This window comes from Galeopterus variegatus, unplaced genomic scaffold, assembly GCF_000696425.1.
Source record: "Galeopterus variegatus unplaced genomic scaffold, G_variegatus-3.0.2 Scaffold5753, whole genome shotgun sequence".
Lineage (NCBI taxonomy): Eukaryota > Metazoa > Chordata > Mammalia > Dermoptera > Cynocephalidae > Galeopterus > Galeopterus variegatus.
The window spans coordinates 52,449-61,917 of record NW_007731864.1 but is presented as its reverse complement, the minus strand read 5'-3'; the positions used below and the strand labels follow the sequence as shown (position 1 = coordinate 61,917).

At 33.9% G+C, this 9,469-nt stretch overlaps 1 protein-coding gene across 1 annotated transcript in view; it reads right to left on the bottom strand.

Annotated features, from left to right (window-relative positions):
- Positions 1–9,469, bottom strand: part of NAALAD2 (N-acetylated alpha-linked acidic dipeptidase 2) — a 59,354-nt gene that overhangs the window by 32,614 nt on the left and 17,271 nt on the right. The window contains exons 6-9 of the mRNA XM_008589914.1: positions 8,711–8,897; positions 2,280–2,373; positions 1,139–1,237; positions 992–1,023 (exon numbers count right to left, since the gene is read on the bottom strand). Coding sequence (XP_008588136.1) covers positions 992–1,023; positions 1,139–1,237; positions 2,280–2,373; positions 8,711–8,897 — 412 coding nt within the window. The remainder of the gene's footprint in view (positions 1–991; positions 1,024–1,138; positions 1,238–2,279; positions 2,374–8,710; positions 8,898–9,469) is intronic.

Here is a 9,469-nt window from a genome sequence, read left to right as displayed (position 1 = left end):
AAAAAAGTCTCTTGGGCCGACCCCGTGGCGCACTTGGGAGAGTGCGGCGCTGAGAGCGCAGAAACGCTCCCACCGCGGGTTCGGATCCTATATAGGAATGGCCGGTGATCTCACTGGTTGAGCGGGGTGTGGGCAACACCACACCAAGGGTTGCGATCCCCTTACCGGTCACGAAAAAGACAAAAAAAAAAGTCTCTTAAATTAGAAGAACTCTATTCTGATTGAATTATAGTGATAAACACTATAAATAAAATATTTCTAAAATTCCTATGAAATGAGGAAATTGAACATTTAATACTTTAAATTTTCTGGAACAAAAAAATTCCTATAGAAACTAAAAAATACTAAGAATCCATGCTCACATAGTTAAGGTAAGTTGTTAATAATCAAAACTGATTTAATAACTTTGGTTAAGAAAAACAGCTATGTCTTCTCTGATTTATTAGTATTATATTTCACTCTCCTCCTACATTTCAGGCAAATGAAACTTCTTAAAGTTCTGATCATGCCATGCTGTTTGACAACTCTGCACAAGCTGAACTTTCTAGCTGGCATTTTGTGCCTGCCTTGATCCAATTACTGTTCTGTAAGACTAAGCTCAATAAACACATATTCTGTGATCATTCCTCCTCAGCAACAGTGCTATGAAGTATTAATAACAATGATAATTATAATGGTAAGTCTATTGAGCCTCATAGTAGCTACATGTTTAACCTATTTTAACTCTTTTTTTACTCCACACACTAAGTGATCAATAAATGTTGGTTTCTTTTTCTTTTCTCCTTTACCTACTTCCTTAACTTAATCAAGTGTTTCACATGTATGGCATTTTGAAAGTACTTGAAGAATTATTTTCAGGTGAAAAGGGAAGTTAAAGAAAATCATTGCTTGAAATGTTAAACCTATAACTCCAATGTAGTAATTTAGGGGTCTCTATGAAACTATTGAGATATCATTTTTGTACTAATTCAGTACTATATTCTGAAAGTACTTCTTAAGTGACATAAAATGATCGATTTTTCACTAGTGAAAATAAGAAAAAGAGATAAGCAAAATATACCTAGCTAAACACTTATCTTGACAATTTTCCATTAAAAGTAGAAAACATTTCTGGGCTATTAAAGTAATGAAAAATTACCTGAAAGAATCACTCCCTGTAAAGCCAGGTCCAATATTATAACTCACATTGAGTGTTCCCTTCCAGCTCTCATCTGGTGGAGCAGTTCCTCCCATAGGGCTGTCAAGAGAAAATGAAAACACCAGAAAAAGGAGCATCACAATTTCCAAGAAGAAATCATGAAGTTTGACGATGAGATAATATTTCATTACTATAGCTAAGAAATTTACCAAATGATTTTCTAAGAGCATTTACTAAGTGCCAAGACTCTCAAAAATCCCTTCCCTTGTGGAGCATACATTACAGTGAGAGAGACAGCAGTGAGAAAAGTTAGTAAAATATGTACTATGTTAGTGATAAAAACTAAGCAGAGAAAAATAAAATAGTGAGGGCAGATGGGGAGCATCAGCCTCCTTTCTCTTGACCTTAATAATTTATGTGGGAAAGCACTGGGTTCAAGAAATCCCGAATATAGGAAATTCATGACTGTGTTAGGGAGAAGATATAAATTTGTGAAGAAGCTGCTGGTTACATAGTAGTTATTCATAATGCAATTCTTAAGTTGTAGTGGTATAGACATTTAAAAATGGAAATTGGGGGATATGTAAAAAGAATATTAATTACGGAATACAATAATAGCAAACATTAACTGAGCATTTACCATATTCTAGATACTGTGCTAAGTACTTTACATATGATCGCTTAATAACCCTGACAGGGAGAAACAATTACTGTCTTCATTTTACAGAAAAAGAAACTGAGTCAGAGAAAGATTAAATAACTGGTCCAAGGTCACATATCTAGTAAGTGGTAAGCATTATATATTTACACTACAGGTCAAGTATAAATACCTAATGAATATCTAAGGAAATCCATCTACTTGAAAAATCTCAAATTAGTACTCACTCATCTTTGGACATAGTTTGGCATTTGAGAATTTCATTTGTAGCAAACAGAGCAATGTTTTATTATTATTTCTTAGTCACTGATTACTCTTCTCTTATGGAGTAAGATGGAGTGTTCTATTATTCCTATTTCTGGAGTTATTTTGATATGAGACTGAATGAAATTGAACATAATTAGATTTTATTGGTTTTAAATCCAGAAAATGAACACATTAGTACAAAATATTTTAATCTCATATTCAACTAGAGAACTATACCGTAATAATATTTCTGCATCATTATATCCAATGGGATGTACAGGTATTTGGGGGATTCCCACTCCATCTTCAATGTTAAGTCTGAAGGTGTACTCTGCAAAAACCAAGTGCATAAATGAAAATAATGAAGAAACTGAGCCAGGGATATACAGGAATTTCTTGTATTACTATGGCAGATTTGCTGTACATTTGCAATTATATCAAAATTAAAAGTTCCCCAAAAGTCAAATGATTGTTTTACCTAATATGATCTATTTCATCAACAGTAAAAATTAAAGCTTTTACATTTTAAGGTAAAATTAATTATAAAAATTATATATTCATAAATTTGTTTTTACATTTCACATAACTGTTGAATTTTACAAGAATATTTTATTTCCTCAAGCTTCATTTAAACAGATGCCTGGAAGATGTGTCTCAGATTCTAAAACTAGAAATAATTGCAAAAAAAAAAAAAAAAAGGGAATTTATGAGATTTTAATAATAAATGATAAATATCTTATTTAAAAAATAATGTGATATTCTCTTTGAAGAAAAATTGAACAGTTATTGTCAGCCTTAAAACCTCATTGGGATATTGGTTTTTAGCCGAGATGGAGTAAAAGGGACAGGTTTTACCTTCGTGCCTAAAATAATTTTAAAAATGACAAATATACGCAACAATAGTTCTACCATAAAAATTTCCTATTATTTATCTTTATATGATAATTGACTGTTGAAATAGAAATTTTAACAATACAATTAGATAGAAATTTACTAAGTGTATAAGACTTGAATAACACTATCAGGGCCGAGCCCCTGGCGCACTCGGGAGGGTGTGGTGCGCGCTCCCGCCGCGGGTTCGGATCCTATATAGGGATGACCAGTGCGCTCACAGCGCTCACTGGCTGAGTGCAGTGCGGCAGGTCTCAAAAAGGACAAAAAAAAAAAAAGAATAACACTATCAACTGACTTGTCCTAACTGTATTTATAGAATACTCCACCGAAAAGCAGAATAGTCATTCTTTACAAATGCATATAAAACGTGTATTAGATAGACCATATTCTAGGCCATAAAACATGTCTCAGTAGATATAAAAGTCATAAAAAGTATGTTTGCTAACACAGTCGAATTAAATTAGAAATCAATATTATAAAGATACCTAGAAAATTCCCAATTATTTGAAAACTAAATAACACATGAGCCAAAGTAGAAAAAAGGAGAATAGAAAGTATTTGAAATTGAAAGAAAGTATGAACACAATATATCAAAATTTCCAGCATGCAGCTAAAGCAGTGCTTTTAGAGACAGTTAAAGCACTAAAATATCTATTTTAGGAAAAAAGGCTGCAAACAAATTACATCACATTCTACACAGAGATAATCAATAAAACTCAAAGCTGGTTCTTTGAGTAGAGCAATAAAACTGATAAATCTCTAGCAAGACACATCAGAAAAAAAAAGAAGAAAATACATAAATTGCCAATATCAGCATTAAAAGAGAGAATCTCATTCCAGTACCTGCCAACAACAACAAAAAAAAAAGGATAAGAAATATTATAAACAACTCTATGTCCATAAATTTGATGAGTTAAATGAAATGGACGAAATCCTTGAAAGACACAAACTACCAACACTCAAGAATAAACAGATAACNAGGCCATAAAACATGTCTCAGTAGATATAAAAGTCATAAAAAGTATGTTTGCTAACACAGTGGAATTAAATTAGAAATCAATATTATAAAGATACCTAGAAAATTCCCAATTATTTGAAAACTAAATAACACATGAGCCAAAGTAGAAAAAAGAAGGAGAATAGAAAGTATTTGAAATTGAAAGAAAGTATGAACACAATATATCAAAATTTCCAGCATGCAGCTAAAGCAGTGCTTTTAGAGAGAGTTAAAGCACTAAAATATCTATTTTAGGAAAAAAGGCTGCAAACAAATTACATCACATTCTACACAGAGATAATCAATAAAACTCAAAGCTGGTTCTTTGAGTAGAGCAATAAAACTGATAAATCTCTAGCAAGACACATCAGAAAAAAAAAGAAGAAAATACATAAATTGCCAATATCAGCATTAAAAGAGAGAATCTCATTCCAATACCTGCCAACAACAACAAAAAAAAGGATAAGAAATATTATAAACAACTCTATATCCATAAATCTGATGAGTTAGATGAAATGGACGAAATAAAAAGAATAAGAGAATATTATAAACAACTCTATGTCCATAAATTTGATGAGTTAAATGAAATGGACAAAATCCTTGAAAGACACAAACTACTAAAGCTCACTCAAGAATAAACAGATACAGCCTGAACAGCCATACATCTATTAAAGAAATATAATTTGTAGTAAAGAACATTTCTATAAATAAAACTTCAGGCCCAGATGGATTTCTGGGGAATTCTACCTAACAACTATAGACAAAATTTAACCAATTCTACATAAACTCTTGCAGAGAAATGAAGAAGATGAACTAGTTCCCAACTTATTCCAAGAGGCCAACGTTACTCTGATACCAAAATGACAAAAAGATACTATGAAGAAATAAATCTACAGGCCAATATCTCTTATGACCATAGACAAAGATATTCCTAAGAAAAACTTAGCACAAATCTAACAACATATAAAAAGATCATACACTGTGACCAGAGTTTAACATTAAAAAAAATCAATGTAATTTAATAAAAGTAAAAAAATAACATATGATCACCTCAGTATACACAGAAAGTGCATTTGATAAAATCCACTATACACTCCTGATGAAAACTCTCTGCATATTAGGATAAAAGTGAACTTCCTCAGTCTGAAAAAAATAGTCTATAAAAAACTGAAAGCTAACATCATATTTAATGGAGAAAGACTGAATGCTTTCCCCCTTAGAACAGGAACAAGGCAAGATGTCTGCTCTAACAACTTCTATACCACATTGTACCGGAGGTTCTAGCCAGTACAATAATAAAAAAGAAGGGCCGGCCCGTGGCGCACTTGGGAGAGTGCAGTGCTGGGAGCACAGCGGCGCTCCTGCCGTGGGTTCGGATCCTATATGGGACTGGCTGGTGTACTCACTGACTGAGCACGGTGTGGGCGTCACCAGGCCGGGGGTTGCGATCCCCTTACCGGTCACGAAAAGACAAAATAATAATAATAATAATAATAATAAAAAGAAATCCAGATTGGAAACAAAGAAATAAAACTGTCTTTTACTTGCTGATGGCATGATCATCTACATAAACTGATGGAATCTACAAAAACCTAGAAGAACTGCTCTGTCAGTTTAACAAATTTGCAGGACACGAGATCAATGTACTACTTCTAGAAATACAACAGTGTTTCTATTTACTAATAATGAACAATTGGAATTAAAATCTAAAATGCAATTTACAATAGTATAAAACTATAAGATGCTATGGATAAATCTGCCTAAAGAGGTGCACGTTCATACAATGAAACTACAAAACATTGTTCAACAAAGTTGAAGAATGATGTGTTGAACCTGTTCATGAACCAGAAGATTGAACATTTCTAATGTGTCAACATGAAGAAGATTCAACTTTTCTAACATGTCAGTTCTCCCCAAATTGATCTGTAGATTTCATTTAATTCCAAAAAACCTCAAGGAGGCTTTTTGGTTGAAATTAGCAAGCTGGTTATAAAATTCACCCTGAAAGGACCAAGAATAGCCATGACAACTTTGAAAATGAAGAACGGTAACTTGAAGGACTTACATACCTATTAGAACATAAAAGTCAAAAGACTGTCAACAAAGTATGGATGAGGATGTAGCAACTAGAACACTCACATACCGCTGCTGGAATGTAAAATGAAACAACCACTTTGGAAAATGATTTGAACATTTCTTAAAAAGTTAAAAATCCATCTACCATATTATCTAGCCATTACACTTGCAAGTATATTTAGAAAGACTTTTACACCAACTGTTCATAGCAACTTTGTATGCAGTAGCCCCTAAACTGAAAACAACCCAAATGTCAATCCACAAGTAAATGGATAAATGAACTGTGGTATAATAATTCAATGGAATATTACTCAGTCAAGAAAAATGACCTATTGACATAGATGCAAACATGGATGAATCTCAAAATAACTATGCAGACTGAACACAGATCAGTAGTTGCCTGGCATGGAAGGGGCAGAAAGAGTTGGGAGGAAGAGATTACAAAGAGATGAGAGGAAACTTTTTGGAGGTAATGGATATGTTCACTAGCTTTATTGTGGAGACGTTTTCACATATGTAAAAACCTTTCTAGTTTTATATTTTAAATAACACTGTTAAAAAAAACTCATTGATACTTTTAAAAATAGAAAAGTACAATCTGAAGAAGTGTGAAATCTCTAAATAATTTAAAAAACCTAAATTCTAGTTTGGTAAGAGCAATATTACTTTGGGTATGAGGATCAGTTTTCTGAGCCTCTACTCTGCTGAAGGTAGAAGGAAAGTATCAACTTACTGTTCCCTCTCATGTTCACACCTCATGAAAAATTATAACTAAAATAATACAAGGGAAATGCTTTTGAATTCCCAGCAATAGTAATCCACAGTTATATATTTGTACAGAATTTTAGTTTTATTGTTATTCTGTAGATGCTTGCTCTTATCCCATTTAAAAGGATGAGGAGTATTTTTGTAAAAATGGTAGACTGAAAGGCTCATCCATTACCTTTAGCTGGATAGCCTGGAGTGAGTGGATCACCAGCACCATTCAAATTTAATACATTTCCTCTCTGGGCTGCAGTTCCAGGAAGGTTCCATCCTTTAGGATATGGCTGCACCTCAGGGGCAAAGTAGTCAGCTTGATCTGAGTACAAGATGATTCCTATGGCTCCTGCTAACATGGCATTTTTAACCTGCAGGGGCAACGTACAATCCATAATGCAGAATGGCAAATGATTGGCTTTTCACATAAGAAAAAAATCAATTTAATAATGGAAGGAAATATAAACACTGCTTTTTATTGTGCCATTACACATTCAGTTCTCCTTTCATTGAACACAATTTCCCTCTTGGTAGACCTAAGAAACTTCCGTTTATTCTATAAAACTCTAAACAAGTTATCACCGTCTCTATGAAACATTCCTATTGTCCCCCAAACTGCAAAATGAATGCCTCCCTTCTTCTTTGTACTTCTGTATTTTATATATATTTCTACTGTAGGATAGATCATAGTGTATTAAAAATACTTTTAAATGTCTGTCTCCCTTACTAGACTGAGGGTGTTATTGAGAACATGTACTATGTCTTATTCACTTTTAACTACCCACCCTTCAAAATTTAGCACATCATGGAGTAAGCACTCTACAAATTTTTGTGGAACTAAACTGATTTAAAATTTTATGCAGGACAGTAATAGTGTATGGAAGACTTCCCGAAGTGTTTTTGTAAATATCTTTCTAACAATTCAAACTGGCCAAGAATAGGAAAATCTACCCTGTGAGATGCTGCATTCTTCATTATCAGAAGTACTGTAGCAAAAGATGGATAACTATCATTCTTGGTTCACTAAAATGCATTCCAATATTCAGAAAGCAGTCTGCTATATAAAGTGGAAGGTGGAAGTATAATTTGTTGCAACTTTTTTGAAGGGCAATTTGATTATGCCTATCAAAATTTTGAAAGAATATACACTATGATTCAGCCATTTCACTTCTAGGAATTTATACTACAAAAATCTTCAAACAAATGTTTGAACTGCATATGAATCAGGATTTCACAATGGAATTATTTGTGGTAGTAACAAATTCAAGACAAGCCAAGTATTCATCACCAGGTGAACAATTAAATAAGTTGCTTATCAATTCTGTAAAATATTATGCCATCATTTAAAATAATGAGGTATTCAATAAGCAATTATGTAGACATTGCTAAATACCAGCCATGTTCAATAAGCAATTATATAGACATTGCTAAATACCAGCCACTATCCTAAGTGCTTTCAAACATAAACTCATTTAATCCTAATAAGGACTCTATGAGATTGGTGCTATTTCAGCATTCCCATTTATATATGAGGAAATTTTGGCACAGAGAGGTTAAGTAATTTACTCACAGTAAAAGATCTAGATAAGAGGGTCCTGCTAGATCAGACACAGGTGCTATGAATCTAGGGTGCTATATGCTTATCCACTATATTATACATCACTCAATGTGCTGACATGAAGAATACCCATGAGATATGGCTGAGTGAAAAAATACAGTTACACAATATACAGTATATGATGCCCACCTTGTAATGTTTTTTTACAAGGTGGGCATCATATACTGTNAAATGCTTTTGAATTCCCAGCAATAGTAATCCACAGTTATATAATTGTACAGAATTTTAGTTTTATTGTTATTCTGTAGATGCTTGCTCTTATCCCATTTAAAAGGATGAGGAGTATTTTTGTAAAAATGGTAGACTGAAAGGCTCATCCATTACCTTTAGCTGGATAGCCTGGAGTGAGTGGATCACCAGCACCATTCAAATTTAATACATTTCCTCTCTGGGCTGCAGTTCCAGGAAGGTTCCATCCTTTAGGATATGGCTGCACCTCAGGGGCAAAGTAGTCAGCTGGATCTGAGTACAAGATGATTCCTATGGCTCCTGCTAACATGGCATTTTTAACCTGCAGGGGCAACGTACAGTCCATAATACAGAATGGCAAATGATTGGCTTTTCACATAAGAAAAAAATCAATTTAATAATGGAAGGAAATATAAACACTGCTTTTTATTGTGCCATTACACATTCTGTTCTCCTTGCCTTGAATACAATTTCCCTCTTGGTAGACCTAAGAAACTTCCATTTATTCTATAAAACTCTAAACAAGTTATCACCGTCTCTATGACATTCCTATTGTCCCCCAAACTGCAAAATGAATGCCTCCCTTCTTCTTTGTACTTCTGTATTTTATATATATTTCTACTGTAGGATAGATCATAGTGTATTAAAAATATTTTTAAATGTCTGTCTCCCTTACTAGACTGAGGGTGTTATTGAGAACATGTACTATGTCTTATTCACTTTTAACTACCCACCCTTACAATAATAAAAAAGAAGGGCCGGCCCGTGGCGCACTTGGGAGAGTGCAGTGCTGGGAGCACAGCGGCGCTCCTGCCGTGGGTTCGGATCCTATATGGGGATGGCCGGTGCGCTCACTGGCTGAGCGCGGTGCGGGCGACACCAAGCCAAGGGTTG